Source organism: Myotis lucifugus, unplaced genomic scaffold, assembly GCF_000147115.1.
Source record: "Myotis lucifugus unplaced genomic scaffold, Myoluc2.0 scaffold_1414, whole genome shotgun sequence".
Classification (NCBI taxonomy): Eukaryota; Metazoa; Chordata; class Mammalia; order Chiroptera; family Vespertilionidae; genus Myotis; species Myotis lucifugus.
The window spans coordinates 57,706-73,981 of NW_005872462.1; the positions used below are offsets into that span (position 1 = coordinate 57,706).

General features: G+C 55.7%; 1 protein-coding gene across 5 annotated transcripts; it reads left to right on the forward strand.

The window, feature by feature from the left end:
- The first annotated feature begins 5,926 nt into the window (after positions 1-5,926).
- On the forward strand, positions 5,927-16,205 carry ACADSB (acyl-CoA dehydrogenase short/branched chain). Of its 5 annotated transcripts, none has more exons than XM_023748450.1 (10): positions 5,929-6,061; positions 8,679-8,838; positions 9,019-9,119; positions 10,063-10,269; positions 10,729-10,899; positions 11,521-11,646; positions 13,049-13,141; positions 14,586-14,713; positions 14,842-14,931; positions 16,044-16,205. In XM_023748450.1, exons 1-10 carry the CDS (start codon positions 5,942-5,944, stop codon positions 16,066-16,068), a joined length of 1,221 nt encoding a protein of 406 aa, XP_023604218.1. In that variant the 5' UTR covers positions 5,929-5,941; the 3' UTR covers positions 16,069-16,205. The 5 variants fall into 5 exon arrangements, 4 of the variants coding, with proteins under 4 accessions (XP_014305268.1, XP_023604218.1, XP_023604220.1 ...); XR_002827489.1 differs by having other exon boundaries at positions 5,933-6,061; positions 14,586-14,685; XM_014449782.2 differs by lacking the exon at positions 14,586-14,713 and having other exon boundaries at positions 5,927-6,061.
- Positions 16,206-16,276: the final 71 nt, after the last annotated feature.

The window sequence follows — 16,276 nt, forward strand, 5'->3', positions numbered from 1 at the left end:
TCAGCGAGGACAGGGGCAACAGGGCTCCCGCGGAGCGGATGCCGCCCTCACCTTCCTGAGAGGGGCCACGCACGCGTTGTGCTTGGATTGTGGGTTTCGTGGCAGCGTATCGCCCTCTCTCATTCTTTACGCATTTGCACCGATGGGGTGTGGGCTCTGGCGAGTGGACAAGAATGGGGGCCAGTGGCTTGGGTTTCAGCCCGGCTCCGTCCCTTCCTCGTGTGTCACCTTGGACATGTTTCTTCACCTCTGGGTGTCGGCTTCCTGGTGCATAAAATGATGGGATTAAGAGTACCTGTGCCCACAGGGTTGTTGTGAAGATTAGATGGATTTATACGTGCAGGTGAGGCACTGAGAATAGTGCCCGCACAGAGGTAGCTGTCATTCTTGCCAAGTAGGAGGCATTGGGTGGCAGATACAATAATAAAGACCCCAGCACTGACCTCGAAGACGTTTCTCTTTTGCCTGGCGGGCGGGGTGTGGCTCAGTTGGCTGAGTGAGCCCCCTGCGCCAGGAGGGGGCACAGGCCCGGGTTGCAGACTCCATCTCCAGCAGGGGGCGGGCAGGAGGCAGCCGATCAATGTTTCTCATCAGTGTTTCTCTCTCTTCCTCTCCCTTCCTCTCTCTGAAATCAATGAATTTATTTTATTTAAAATTAAATAAAAAGTTTATCTGATGTGGAAAGATCAGAACTGTACCCAACCAGCCTCACCTCATCCAGCTGTGGCACCGATGCTGTGGGGTCCACCCCTGCCTGTGGCCGGACCAGGGAGAGGCTCCAGGGCCATCCAGGGGAGCCGGGGCTCTGGAGCTGGGTGTGGGTCTCAGGCCGGGAAAGGAGTGGGGGAGTCCTGAAGCGAGGAGGGGCTGGGGCGTTCTGAGGAATTTGGGGCTTTGTCCTCTGGGCGGTGGAGACCCTGGGAGGTCTGAGCCTGGGAGGTGCAGCGTCATGGCTGTGACAGTTGACTTGTCACCGCACGTGCATGGAGGCTGTTTCGGTCCCTAACCAGGGATGCGCGGAGAGGCGCCTGGAGGGGCCTTTACAATGCAGGGACCGCATTTGACACCCGCCCTGTCACTCCCCGTGAGGCCAGGAGCCGGTGTCAGGTCAGGACTTACTTTCCACGGGGACTGGGAGGCGGCGTTCAGCCCTCGGGCACACAGTCGGGCTGGTCCCAGCCCACGCCGCCGCCTCGGATCTTCCTGTTCTGGCGATTGGAACTCCCCTGTTCATTTGGTTTAAACAACCCCATCTGCCGGAACGGACCTCGCCAGCCGGACCTCGCCAGCAGGTGGTTTCAGAACACTTCAGGCAGCTTCTGTTCGCTTCATCGTGCCCGGGACTGCCAGCCCCTCCAGCTGCCGGATGCATGTGGGTCTGGCTCGGTGCCCTGCCACGCACAGCCATCAGCACTCGTTCGCCAGTTATTTGGCATCGGGCCTGAGAGAGAGCCTGGGGCAAAGCAGAAACTGTCCGTGTGATAAACGTGGACTCGGGTCAGGCCACTTGGGTTTGCATCCTCCCTGCCCCGCTCCCCAGGACATGCCCACTCGTCCTTCCGTGCTCTGCTCTCCACAGTGGGGAGAACAGACAGTAAGGGAGAGGGGATGTCTGGGCTTAGAACAGCTCTTGGCACGTTGTAAATACTTAGTGAACACCAGCTAGTGGTACGGGCAGAAGCCATCCCCACCAACTCCTGGGCGGTCGTGTCTGCTCCCGCAGAGTTCTGATCCGCCTGCGGGGCCCAGGCCATAGATTATAGCAGGGTCCGTGGCCTCGGGGAAGTTACAGTTTCAATGGGGAGGCGGGCAGATGTGTTAAATGCGTGACAGGACAGTAGGAGGCTTGCCAGTGCTGAACAAATGTGTGGACAGATGTGCTTAGACTCCTTAGAGGAGTGGCTTAGGCCTGGGTAAGTCAGCAGAGGGGTGGGGAGTCGGGGCCAAGGTGTGTCAGCCAAGCGGGGAGGGAGGTGTGCGCTCTGAGAAACCATCAGCAGGAGAGCTTTGGGGATAGGCTGCGAGGATGGGACGCATTCAGGTGGCAGTGGCTGTCGCTGTAAGCGGTTAGGCCTGTGCTTGTCCCTGTAGCGCAACGCCCACAGCCCTGGGCTGAGCCTTTCCCTCACCTAGACACTGGCATTCAGAATGGTGTTGCCACCCTCCTTTCTCTCTGGTTCCCAGGAGACCAACGACAAAGATCTCTGGCTGCCCTAGATTCTCTCCCCTTCCTCTCAGGGTCTCTGCACTGGAAAACGAACATTTCACCTTGCACAACTGAACGCTGAGTCTGCCTTTACTTATTTGTTTTAAATCTATTTTTATTGATTTCAGAGCGGAAGGGAGAGGGAGAGGGAGATAGAAACACCCATGATGAGAGAGAACCATGGATTGGCCGCCTCCTGCACGCCCCCCACGGGGGATGGAGCCGCCACCCAGGCCTGCGCCCTGACCTCCTGGTTCCTAGGTCGACGCTCAACCATGGAGCCAGTCAGGCCCCTGTAATTGAATATCGAACATCTCAGAATTTCCTCCTTGTCAGAATACAGGCATCTTAAACGTTTACCAGGGGGAGTTAGAATGTTTAACTGCTGCAAAAGACAATTTGGGAAATTTTATTAGAATTTTGAATTCATGTTGCCCTTTGACATAGAATTCTTCTTTCAGATTGTGTTACACAGATAGAGTGCACAGGTGTGGATAATGTAGGTCAAAAGCTATTCTTCAGGTTTTTGGTTATTTTTCCATTTTGTTAGCTTAACAATAAAAGGCTACAGTGAGAAGCACCGAGCATTTGAGATGCGAAAGAATAGCTGTGCCAGAAGCACTGATTCAGGCAGAAAGGCCAGCAGGTCCCAGACCAGGAGTGTTTATGGGCGAGGGAAGGGGACAGCGGCATGGCTCCCAGGAGAGGAAGAGCCTCTGAGGGTGTTAATGAGCTGAGGAAGGAATCTATGGTGTGAATAACGAACGGTGATTGTCATTGCAAGTGAATCGGCCACACTGGAGGGGGTCAGGAGAAAGACATTTCAGAAACAAAGTATTGACTGGTGAAGGGGAGCAACCTTTGCACCCCAATATGCTTCTGTGGCATAAGGGTTATTTTAGGCTGAGTGATTGGAGGAAACAGCAGACATGGGAGGCGTTCTGAAAACCAAGGAGAAGACAACCTTGTGAAGGTTGTTTGTGTTTGCACGGAGTCTGAGGGCGGTTCCCTCACCGGGCCAGGCCTGCCTCGCTGTGGCTGGAGAAGGCCTGCGCTCTGACGGTGAGGACGGGGCTGCGGGCGAGCTCCGGGGAGGCTGCTGGGCGGCCTCTCACCCGCAGACCTGAAAGCTTGTTCACTAACAGGCAGTCGCGGGGCAGGCGTGTCCGAGGCCGCATCTTTCTTGACCTTCACCTTCACTGAGCCTGCCTGTCGTCTCTTTGCATCTAGGGCAGCGGTTCTCAACCTTCCTAATGCCGCAACCCTTTAATACAGTTCCTCATGTTGTGACCCAACCATAAAATCATTTTCGTTGCTACTTCATAACTGTCATGTTGCTACTGTTATGAATCGTCATGTAAATATCTGATATGCAGGATGGTCTTAGGCGACCCCTGTGAAAGGGTCGTTCGACCGCCAAAGGGGTCGCGACCCACAGGCTGAGAACCGCTGTCCTAAGGTAACATGTCTTTGGAATGTGAGGGTCATTTCCTTTTCCCAGATCCCTCAGGGCACAATCTCCCACCAGAGCCCTCTGTTAACTGTGCGCTACCTTCTACCCGCCTGTGTTAACACAAGCCTGTGTCTGTCGCTTTACTTTTCATACAGTCCCACAGGTTCCTTGCTTTCTCCCGCCCCCTCACCTGTCACCAGGTGATTTCGTGTAACCCGTACGTGTTCCCCTTTGATGCTGACGTGTAAATAAGTGGTAAATGGCCATTTTCCCGGAGCGTTTTCTCCGTTGAGATTTTGCTTCCTGGCAGTTGTCGTCAGTTTGGCTCAGATAAATGCATAGAAATCCGAGCAGGTGACAGCCTGAGCTGTGTCCTGCGCTTCGCCTGGCCACGCCCATAGCTGGCGCTCCACCCCCTCATCTTCCTTCTGGTGTTTCAGGTGCCGGCTCCTGTCGTGTTGGCGAGGTACTCAGTGTTCCCGAGTCTCTGCCTTGTGTACAGGGCGTGGACATGCCATTAAACTGTCATTTGTTTTTCTCCCGCTAATCTGTCTCTTATCGACTTGCTTTCGGGCCAGCCAGAAGAACATGAAAGGGTAGAAGTGTGGCAGGTAGTGAAAGCTGGGGAGATCCCTGGGCATGTGGAAGAGAAACTGAGACAAGAAAATTGAGCAAGACCAAACCGTTTGGGCCGCTTGCAGCAGCTGGTGAATCACAAGACCATAACCTCGCCAGCCCAGGACACCTGAGAACAGAAGGTTACGGCCGCTGCTGCTGAACCAGAGAATGCGCAGCTTAACCGCCCGGGCCTGGGAAACAGAGCAAAGAGCCAGCTGTGCCATTTGTGCAACTAAACCCCCGAACAGAGACCACGGTGGGACGGGAGGGGGTGGCGTTGGACAGGAAAGATAGCGGCTGGGGCAGGAGGCGGCGAAGGGGGCAGAAGGGGAGTTTATCTCACCTCAAACAAAGAAGTCAGCTGCCTGAGGACTGGCCAGATGTGCGCGGGCGAGCGAGAAGCCACCACAGGGCGGGGGGCTGAAACCTGCTCTGCGTCCCCCGGCGTCCAGCGGGGGGCTTTGAAAGCTCTCGGGGGCAGGGGGAGGTGGGGGGTATAAAGCCCTGGACACCCCCCCTCCCCACGCGCTCAGACCAGCTGAGTGGCCTGCTTGTCTCTATGCCAAGTGCCTTCCTGAACGCGCTTGCTTGGCTTCAGCGCTGCTTTCTGTCACTTGTTCCCCCTGAGTCAGGCTGATGGGTAACAGAGGGAGTGATTTTTCTACCCAGCCCTGGGCGCGGTGGGCTGTGCCTGAGCACCGCTCTCTGACTGACAGACGTCTCTCGGGGGCTCTTAGCCCCTCGTGTGCGAGTAGAGCATCCATCCTGCATGGAGTCAGGTTCTCACGGCCACAGTTACCAGTGACAGGGGATGGGCTAGGGCACTGATGGCAAACCTATGACACGCGTGTCAAAGGTGACACGCGAACTAATTTTTTTGGTTGATTTTTCTTTGTTAAATGGCATTTAAATATATAAAATAAATGTCAAAAATATAAGTCTTTGTTTTACTGTGGTTGCAAATATCAAAAAATTTCTATATGTGACACGGCACCAGAGTTAAGTTAGGGTTTTTCAAAATGCTGACACGCCGAGCTCAAAAGGTTCGCCATCACTGGGCTTGAGTGAACCCTGCTGAGCACTGGAATGGAGTCAAAGGCACATGCACACGCACACGCACACACACACCCCTGTCCGCAGGGAGGAGCCAGGAGCCGCACTTGGTGAGAAGCCGTGAGAGCTGGCACTCCTCGTGCCGGAGCAGGACATTTCCTGGGGGAAGTCCTGGGGGAAGTGTAGGTGCTCTCCCTTGGGGTCAGCACCCCTTTGCTCCTGGGTCTGCCTTTGCCTCTCGTGCTGTAAACAGGCCTTGTGCTGACCGCAAGGAGAAGGTTGTGGCTAACTTTGGCCAAAGTTAATGACTTTAGCAAAAGATTTACCAGAACATTCGGCCGTCAGGGGATCTTAACCGTTTCTGTGCCGTGGTGAGAGGCATACGGCAGTGCAGCAGAGCATATAGGCCTTTTCTCAACATGTTTCAGAATGCATAGATATGTAGGCTTACAGAGGAAATAAACTGCGATAAAGTTATTAAAATACTTTAAATTGTAATATAACAATCGGTGCTTCTGAAATAAGACCCGGCAGCAGTTGAGTACCTGCCATGACTATGAAGTAGTAACGAGCCCAACAATGTCTCAGGGTCTGGGGACCACTGCTCTGTGATGCGGAAGCATCTGTCCTGTCTCCTGGCGACCGTCACAGCTCACTCTTCACCCGCTGGACTCCTGGCCTACGCTCAGAAGGGAAGAAAACGCGTTTCCGCGAGAGGGCGGGACGCGAAGGTGTGATTCTAACCCATCCAAGTCCCTGGACTTCGGTTCCGCCCACAGGCGTCCCCAGACCCCAGGCCCCAGGTTTGGTCACCAGTGCGTCTAAGAGCAACCGCTCTGGCGGTTGATAGAAAACAGTTGGGACGGAAGCTCTGGAAAGGCTGGGCGAGGCGTAAAACCCCAGTTCCACTCAGGAGCCCTGCTGCTCTGCACAGAGACTGAGGAGGTGCCGTGGGTGCTCCGTGGACAAGCATGGATGGCGGCCCCGAGCTGCAGCGGCTGCGGCCACCACGCAGGGCAGGGGCTCTCGAAAGTCACCGTCGAGCCCAGCGGCGTGGCTCAGGGGTTGAGTGTTGACCTAGGAACCAGGTCAGGGTTCGATTCCCGTTCAGGGCACAGGCCCAGGTTTCGGGCTCGATCCCGGGTAGGGGGCGTGCAGGAGGCAGCCGACCCAGGATTCTCTCTCGTCTCTGATGTTTCTCTCTCTCTCCCTCTCCCTTCCTCTCTGACATCAATGAAAACATTTTTTAAAGATTGGATTCCACTCGCTCAGCATGCAGCCCCTGCCTCTCCAGTGAGCACTTGCCCCCTGCACTGTCCCTCCTCCTTTCTGGCCCAGATGTCCATGTCCCACCTCTGTCTCTGAACGAGAGGCGCTCCATGCGACTTTGCCCTAAACTACCTGCCTCCTCATTTCAAAACAAAGCGAAATGGAGCAGAGGAATGAAGACACTCGTCTTCCTGCTGTGTGGCCAGCGTTTCTGTCCCAGTTCAATGGGAGCAGAATGCGCAGCACAGCCCCGCGGCAATGGGCCGGCTGCGCTCCTTCCATTTTCTGTGTGTCGGCGGCTCCGCACGTGTCACCAGAACGCGCAGGAGGGAGTGGCCGTGACGCAGGCGCTGCTGTTGCCCCCTCGCTGCTTGGCCCTCCCCACGGCGCCTGCACAGGCGCCTGCCCTGTGCGATCAGCAGCTGCTGGGAAGCTGCCAGCGCTCGCCTCCCCTCTGGATGCCCAGTGGGCGGGTGCCAGGGCCGAGGCAGCCTCTTCCTTGTTCGGGACTAAAGGGAAGCACGGGTTTCTTTCTAAACAGCTTTATTCCCGAGTAACTTCCCTGCCATGAAGCTCAGTCGTTTTAAGTGAATGACAGTGATTTTCAGCCCATTGACAGAGTTGTGCGCCCGCCCATCACCCAGAGAGGCTGGGAGAGGTTCCTCACCGAGGCATCCCTGCGCCCTTCACAACTCCGCCCCCTCCTCCTCCTCCTCTTCCCCCACCTCTCCTTCCCCCCTCCCCCGCCCGGCCCCGCCCCGCCCCAGCAGCCCCTCCCTCCCTCCTCTGGATTTTCATGGATAGAATCACATCATGTGTGCACTTCTGTGCCAGCTGCCCTTCCTGGGCATATTCTCAGGCTCAGGAAAATGACTGATTCCTTGTCTCCTTTACTAAAATGCCGCAAAAGAACAGTGACAAGGTGTAATAAGCCTTTAAAACGGGACGGCCTCTTTTTTCAATAAAATTGTAGCAACTCCATTGCTGAGTAGAATGGACACGGCGGCGACAGGGAGTGCCCTAGCCTGGCAGGCCCCCGAGGTCAGTCACCGCTGGGACCGCGCCTGTCATGACGACTGACCGCCACGGACCCCGTGGTCCTGGCAGAAGCCATCTCCGTCCACGGAGCCTTCTCTGCTGGGTCCTCGCTGGGCCCTTTCCATGGCTTCTCTCCTCGTCCTCAGGACTCCAAGCGGATTCTCCGCACTTTACAGGGAGGGACCAGGATGGAGGTGCTAACGGAGGTCAGATACCACTTGTCCAAGGTCACGGCCTTGTTGGATATGAGGTGCGAGGGTTTGAGGCAGTGCTCTGACTCCAGAGCTGCTTTTCTCTTAAAAAAAAAAGTTTCTATTGATTTCAGAGAGGAAAGGAGGTGGGGAGAGAGATAGAAACACCAGCGATGAGAGAGAACCATGGATCGGCTGCCTCCTGCATGCCCCCCACTGGGGATCGAGCCTGCAACCCGGGCCTGTGCCCTGACCTGAATCGAATCCTGACCTCCTGGTTCCTAGGCGGATGCTCACCAGAGCCACACCGCCGGGCCAGAGCATCTTTTTTTTTTAATTGTTTTATTGCTTAAAGTATTACAAAGAGTATTACATATGTCTCCTTCTTTTCCCGCCCTTGACAATCCCCTGGCCTCCCCTACCCCCCAGTGTCTTATGTCCATTGGTTATGCTTATCTGCATGCATACAAGTCCTTCGGTTGATCCAGAGCATCTTTTCTTCACCCTTTCTGTGCTGTGCTCTCCTCCTAATGAGAAGCCGAAGAAACAAAACAGGCCGTGGACTTAAGCATGAGCTCCATCTAGAAAGTTCTTTCCTTGCAGGTAAAAGTTAATCATCTGGGAAATGTGTTCATTCGGAGCAGCTCGTTGCTGGCAAAGGAGTTATATCCCCGAAGCAGTGTTTGCTTTTGTTCCCATGACCGTGAACAAGAAGTTGATGTTCTGACACTTCTCCTACCGTGTGTGTGTGTGTGTGTGTGTGTGCATATGTGTGTACATGTGTGTGGTGTGTGTATGTGTGTACACGTGTGCCTGTGGGCTCCCTACTCAACGGGGACTGTTTTTACAGATTAGACGAAACTTCCCAACCTGCCTGCCTGCTTGGAAGAGCCCTCCCCGTGCCCTCCGGGCCTCCCACTCCGAGGCTCTGCTCAGCCCAGCAGGCGGCGGGCTCCCCGGCGCCCCCCTGCAGACGCTCTCCGATGAGGAGCTGATGATCCAGAGCGCAGGTGAGCGGGCCCACTGCCCTGGCCGGGTCGGGCTGCGGCATGAGGTCCAGGCACGCGGGCAGATCTGTGTACCTGCGTTTGTGAATGGAATTGTTTGACACTCATTTAAAATTCTTTTTGAAAAAAGTAATGCACGTCATAGCAATAGAGTAAAGACTTAGGGTATTTTTTTTCCTACAGTTAAAAAATTTGCCCGGGAACAAGTTGCTCCTTTGGTCTCGACCATGGATGAAAATGCAAAAATGGAGAAGTCAGTCATACAAGGACTGTTTCAGCAAGGGGTACATGTGCATGTCTTCCATTTCCATCCCTGCAAACGCCTTCCGGGTTAAAAGGCTGGCCTGCTTTAGATGACGTAGGGTCTGTGACCATAGCATCTGAGCTCTGCAGGGAGCTACCGCCTCGGCCTCAGGCCCCGCCTTCGCTGCTTCCTCCCGAGCCGTCTCCGTCTCCTCTCCGTCTCGTCTCCGCTTCTCCGACCACTTCCATCTCCCTTTGTGGCTGTCCCTTCAGCCCAGCTACGTGTCCCCCAGCTTCAAACAGAACAGCCACCACCAGACGGCAGTGGAGGGGCCAGAGTGTCAGAGAGGAAGGGGGAGCGCTCGCCGGCCACTGTTTCCCGCGCCGGGTGGTGAATTACATGCACCACCTCCTCTTCCTGGAACGAGGACTTGCACCCGGGGAGCTGGGGTTCCTGGTCCCGGCCGAGCTGCTGAGCGGCTGCGGGTCCTGGGAAGCCTGGCGGCCGGTCCAGCTGGTCCAGGAAGCGCCGCCAGCTGTGTCCGCTCCCGTCGGGGTTTGCTGCAGTGGCTCAGAGGAGCGGCCCGGAGGGTTGAGGAGTCAGAGCAGCTCCTGGCTGGGGAGGGGGTGCTGAGTGCGAGCAGACGTTCCCACGAGCAGGTCCCCCTTCAGTATCCTCCTCACAGTGACACCAGTGGGACGGGGCCGCCACCTGCAGGCCTGAGCGGGGAAGGGCGTCGGGTTGTTCATGGCAGGCTTCTCGCGTCCTTCCCTGGTCTTCACAGCGTCTTCCCTGTGCTTTGCTCTTTAGGTCACAAATGGAAGCAGGTAGCATAGCGTTTAGTTATGTCACCCGTTTCAGATTCATGTGGTCTGTGTCATATACGTAAATACAGTGAGGCATTCGTGCGAAATACAGGATTGAGAAGGGGCGTGGCCACAGCTTACCTTTGACTTGTAAAGCGCCGCCCTGCTCTCCCGCAGTTCATGGCCGTGGACATCGACGCCAAGTACGGAGGGACCGGGGCTTCCTTCTTCTCCCTCGTCCTGGTGGTGGAGGAGCTGGCCAAGGTGGACGCGTCCGTGGCGCTGATCTGCGACATCCAGAACACGGTGGTTAACGGGCTGGTGCGGAAGCACGGGACGGAGGAGCAGAAGGCGGCCTACCTGAGCCAGCTGGCCACGGCCAAGGTGAGGGCCGCGGGGCGGGGCGGGGCTTTCTGTGCTCAGTGTCTGGGAGGACGTGCTGTGTGGGGAATGGCTGCTCCGGGCCGGAGAGCGGCCCCGCCAAGGCCCCTGGTGCGTTCACGCCGCTAAACACACTCTGCCTGTCGCTTGCCGCTTGGAAACTGAGAGAACAACCGTGTGACAGTGGAGTTACGCTTTGACTCGATGATATTTTGTGACGCCCTCGTTGGAGGGCTCACGCCATCGCGCTGTCCTTCTCCTGGAGGAGCCGATTCACTTAAACTCAGCACTGGACGTGTGTGCTGGGCCCAGCCTGCCTGAGACGGGGTCGGGGAGACACTGCCGTCGGGCGCGTCTCCGCCCGGGAGGCACAGGTTGTGAGCGTGGCCGCGGCTGAGCGGTGTTTGCTGCCCAGAGCGTGTCGTGCGGAGTGTGACAGTGACCGGCGTGCGTACCCTGCAGGTGGGGAGCTTCTGCCTGTCGGAGGCCGGGGCCGGCAGCGACTCGTTCGCCCTGAAGACCAGAGCCGAGAAGAAGGGGGGCCACTACGTCCTCAACGGGTCCAAGATGTGGATCAGCAGCGCCCGGGAGGCGGAGCTCTTCCTGGTGATGGCGAACGCGGACCCGGGCGCGGTCAGTTCCCGCACCCCGTCTGTCCTCTTTCTCTCCGTCCCGCGTCCAGGTCCCCAAGGCTTTGTCCTGGAGTCTCCCTCCTCGGCACCGGCAGGGTGGGCGCCCCCCTCCCTCGCAGCCCAGCCTCCCGGTGCTGTGCAGGTGTGCGCCCCGCGGGGCGGCCATCGTCAGTGTCGTTTCATTTCTCATTCCCTACTTAACGATGAGAAACCCAGGTACCTGGTTAGTACATTTAGTTTTAAGACTATTTTATTCAATTGGAAAATAGACATACAGCAAAGTAAATACATTTTAACTTTTGTCTTTTCTGGAATGTGACATTTAATTGAATTAAGTTTTAAGACTTTGAAGTTTTTAATGAAATGGAGTATGAAACGTGGAGTCCCCGTGATCATGTGGTTCTGTAACTGGATCATGTAAAAACCCCACTGGGTTCTGAGGAAGGAGGAGGGCGAGGCGAGTGAGTCTGAGCCCGGGCCCTCTGCTCCTCCGTGTCGCCTACGTGCTGCAGTGCCAGCCCCGGCGGCTCTCTCTCGCTAAAGGTCCCTTCTGGGTTCTGTTTACCTGAACGGTGGGAAGGAGGGATCTAATCAGCCGGGTGCTCACACCCCCCTCCCCTAGGGGTACCGAGGCATCACCTGCTTCGTGGTCGACCGGGACACGGAGGGCTTCCACGTGGGGAAACCCGAGAACAAGCTGGGCATCAGGGCCTCGTCCACCTGCCCGCTCACCCTCGAGGACGTCAAGGTGGGTGTCGGAGCTCCGGCGCGCGGGCGGGTGTGAGCCAGGTCTGCACGGACCGCGGGTGCGGGGAGGCGGCGACCGCGGGACCGGTGGGCTAGGACGAGGACGTGCCCGGGGCCGTGATCGCTGTGCTCCCCGAGGGTTAGGCCAGAGGGAGCCTGGTGCCCGGCAGCTCCTCAGAGTCAGGAATTGACCCGTTTACACGCGTGATGCTGTGGCCAGGCTCAGGCAGGAGCCTGTGTGGGTGCAGCGCAGGCCACCAGGTGGGGGTGTTGCTCAGGGAGATGGGAAGCACCCGGCAGCGCCCCTCAGTTCTGAGTTGAGTCTTTTAAAATGAGGGTCGAACTTTAGAGAGAGGGAGGCCGTGAGGGTGGACTTTAGAGAGAGACTGGCCCGCAGGTATCGGGGCCTCATGGCTGCCTTCCTTCTTCCTGCTTTCTCTTCTCTTTCTCCATCTGCCCGTCTCTCCTCGCTGTCCTTATCCTAAAGCCAGTGCATCTTTTGCTGCTTCTGGTGCAGCTTTTTGAAAGAGATGCATGAACATAGTCACCTCCCCCTTCCCTCCTCTGTAGGCGCACACGCACGTGCACACACATGCATTCTCCTGGGTGACAGTCTCCACGGGACGGTTCCCGCCCGAGCGGCTGCAGGGAGTCCGTGTTTCCTGCGACTCCCCGTGTCGCTCACACTGGGCCATGCGGACAGGTGCTGTTGGGGAGCCGTGAGCGACTCCTGCCTCTGGACGCATTCGTCGCCAGCAGATGCCGGCGGGTTCTGGGCCGGGGCCGTCTCTCCCAGAGCCGTGCCGGGAGCCATTCACCGTGGGACACAGCTGGGGCCGAGCACCGTGCTGGGTCACGGCACACGCGTTGCAGTCGATGTGCATTAAAAGTAAAAAATCAGCCGGGCCGGCGAGGCTCAGTGGTGGAGCATTGACCCATGAACCGGGAGGTCACGGTTCGATTCCCGGTCAGGGCACAGGCCCAGAGGGGGGCGTCAGGAGGGAGCCAATCAATGATTCTCATCGTTAATGTTTCTGTTCCTCTATCCCTCTCCCTTCCTCTCTCTGAAACCAACAAAAACATTTTTTAAATATATTTTTATTGATTTCAGAGAGGAAGGGAGAGGGAGAGATAGAAACATCAATGATGAGAGAGAATCATGGATCGGCTGCCTCCTGCACGCCCCTCACTGGGGACCGAGTCCAAAACCCGGGGCATGTGCCCTGACCAGGAATCGAACCCGGGGCCCTTCGGTCCGCAGGACGATGCTCTATCCATTGAGCCAAAACAGCTAGGGCAACATTTAAAACACACACACACACACACACACACACACACACACACACATATAATCAAAATGAATTATGTTGAATTACACTGAGAAATAATTGGGTTTTTTCCAGGTTCCAGAAGCCAATGTCCTGGGGCAGGTCGGCCACGGCTACAAGTACGCCATAGGGAGCCTCAACGAAGGGAGAATAGGAATCGCTGCTCAGGTGGGTCGCGTTGTGCCCAGGCACGCTCTCTCCCGGGGGCGGGTCCATGAACAGCAGGAAGGGGAAATGCAGTGCAGCCAGCAAGGAGGGGAAGCGTGCGGACACATGGGGGCGCCCTCCCTCCAGGCCTGCAGGGCTCTGGGCTCCCCATCGGAGATGTCCTGAGAACCAACAGTGGGCTCAGGTGGCGGCTTCCTGCTTTCGGAACATGAACGTTTGCCCGATACCTGCATCGATGACGTCCAGGCTGTGTGATAGATGCAGTATTTTATTTTAAATCAAGTCTTTAACCCATGAAATCCATTCTGGAAGAACATTCTAATTTAAGAAGAAATGATTTTGAACTATGTAGTACAAGTCTCTAATCAATAGATAATGAAATGTTTGTTCTTGGTTTTGCATGTGAAATTCAGGGGATTTGTGTGTGAGACGCTTGAAATACAAGAGCTGCATTTGAATAGATATGTGGTGTGAGGACTATTCAGTCATTTATCATATTTGCCCTTCGTCATGCATAGCACATGTTTCTATTAAGTGGTATCAGTTATTTCTTAGATTAAGAAAAGGAGTAAAGCCTTTGGTTTTATAAATTACATCATTTTTGTAGGATATATGTATTTACTTTTAGTCAGTGAATATCCGGAATTCACAAACAGAAGAGCTTTTAGATTTTGAGGATGTTACACAGACTATAGCTGTTGGATTGCTTAAATGTTGTGGTATGACTCGAGATTTTTTTCACGGCTGCTAGGTTTGCTAACAGAATATTCTTAAATCATAACGCTTACCTCCCCACAGAACTAGGTAACATCTTACTGAAGAGACTGGCTTCTCTGTTCTTCTTAAAGGGTTTCTGCGGTTCAGCTCCATCTGGCGCAGAGCACGCGGCTGGGCGGGCGGCTGTTGCTCAGGTGGCCTTACAACCTGACCAGAAGCTAAGGTCAGGGAGCGGCGGGCGCCTCGTAGGGACTGAGGCCCAGGCAGCGGGTCTGAAGGTGCCCGCCCTCGACCCTCTGCAGCCGCAGAGCACTTAGACTTTCAGGCTTTACAGTGAAAGCATTTCAGAGGGAGGCCGGTTTTAGTGGACAGCCAACTATTTCAGTTTTCACGCCAGTAGAAAACTCTATTCTAAGGTGAAATAACTTCCGTTCCAGGGTGAAAGGGCACCATCTGAGCTCAGAGTGCAGGGGCCCGGCCGCACTTCCCTTTGTTCTGTTGGAGTTCTGCTCCTTTGTTTTTGTCCTTTAGTTTTTAGCATGATATTCTGTTCTCCAGAAAGTTCAAAATAAACGGCTAGAGGAAAGGTGACGAGTTCGAATGAAATATTGAAGTTTGTGGGCATTTCCCCCAAAGCTTAACCTGCCGATTCTCTTTCCCTCTTTCTGAGCCTGCATGGCGTGCCATGGTTAGATGTGACTTCATGACGATGTAACGTTGAATTCAGGGACCATTTCTAAGCTGGGACCGTTCAGCCGATGCGGAGCGTGGTCAGCAAGGAGGAACTGCAGCGGGGCTGGCCCCACGGCCTGGGCGGTCCTCAGGGTGTGAGCGGGCGGTCTTCCCACCTGCTCCGTGAGTTCTCCACTCCGGCTCTGCACTCGCCCTGGGCGGGAGTCTGACGCCCGGCTCAGCCACACTGGCCCCTGCCCAGGTTCAGGCTCTGTAACAAAATAAGAAATTCTGATCTCTTTTTCCCTCAGATGCTGGGATTGGCTCAAGGATGTTTTGACTACACTGTTCCGTATATTAAAGAAAGGATGCAGTTTGGCAAAAGATTATTTGACTTTCAGGTATATAATCCTTAGCATCTTTCCCTGTGCTGGACTCGCCTGCCTTCCCACTATTGAAGAGGGGGCGCAAAGCCGTGGGGGACCCTCGGATCCCAGTGGGAGAGGGAGGGGACCGGATGTCTGGGGAGAGCCTTGGAGGAGGCTCCGCACAGCTTCCTAAGCTCCGCACACGGGGCCTGCAGTCACTCCCGGGCTCAAGTCCTGGTCCTCTGTTACTGGCTTTAGGCCTGAGACAAGGCCCTGCCCGCTCTGCGCCCCGACGGCCACCTCTGTCGGGTAGAGATGAGGCCCGTCCTCCGGCGGGAAGGCGCCGGCGCGTGGCGGAGGCCGGCAGTGTTCAGTGAGTGACAGTGAGGCCGGAGCAGCACAGGGTCCTCCGGAGACTCGCTCGGTCTGCCCCGCCCCTTTCACGGGCGCACTCAGCACAGAAAGCGCCAGAGGTGCCCTCCGTCCAGCGTGGGGTGGCACTGGCCTGGCCCAGCGGCCTGGCTCTCAGAGCTCCCGGCTGCCAGGGGAGGGGCTGGGACCCGCCCTCAGCAGGTCTCAGCAGGTTGGCGGCTGGAGGGCAGCTGACGGAGCTCACCCAGCTCATCGGCGTCGGGATCACCGCGCGGTCTTCGTGATCCCCGTGAGCTCGGGCTCCGTGCCGCTCTTCCTTCCCCACTCCGGCCTGCTGCGTCTCTCGGGGTGCTGGCCAGGCATTGACCACCGCCATCCTCTGCACAGAGACTGAGTTCCCAGGGCCATGCGGGGTGGCATCAGAATTACAGGATCTGTTGTCCCAGCTTCTGTCCTCGTGGACTTTCTCAGAGCAGCCACACCAGCCAGCAGCAGAGGGACAGACACAGGGCAGGGGGGAGGAAGGCGTGGTCCCTCTGCACACAGGAAGCGGCGGACGTGGACGTGGGGGAGGAGGAAGGGCCAGGGGTGACATTTCTAAAGATGCTTCTCAGGGTGATTAAAAGAAAACTTAGAAGTTTGATCATGAAAAGCAGCTTATTAGTTTTATGTCTGTGTGAGGCCTGGATTCAAGTTGGTCGTTTTTAAAAGCTTTACTCTCAGTAGAGCAATTGGTTTTGCTCCGCCTGAGCTAACATCAGTCTCTCCTCTAGACCGCAAGCTCGAGCAACTAGATGAGAATGAAAATTTTCTTAATTCAAGCAATGAAAATGCATATTCAAAATTTTGCTCTTTTGGAATTTTGTTTAACCTCCACTTGAACATAAAAAAGGTTAAAAATAATTATTAAATATAATTCAAATTTTTAAAGTTAACTTGGTGATCATTAATTTTTTCAACCTTGACAGTGACACAGAATTACATGAACTTGGAAAACTTCTTAAGC

Bases quoted from the DNA above. Each gene is read 5' to 3' on its own strand.
- ACADSB (XM_023748450.1), top strand. From the start codon at position 5,942: ATGCGGAAGCATCTGTCCTGTCTCCTGGCGACCGTCACAGCTCACTCT. The intron at 8,839-9,018 runs GTGAGCGGGCCC...TTTTTCCTACAG, and splicing joins GCTGATGATCCAGAGCGCAG to TTAAAAAATTTGCCCGGGAA. The intron at 11,647-13,048 runs GTGGGTGTCGGA...GGTTTTTTCCAG, and splicing joins TCACCCTCGAGGACGTCAAG to GTTCCAGAAGCCAATGTCCT.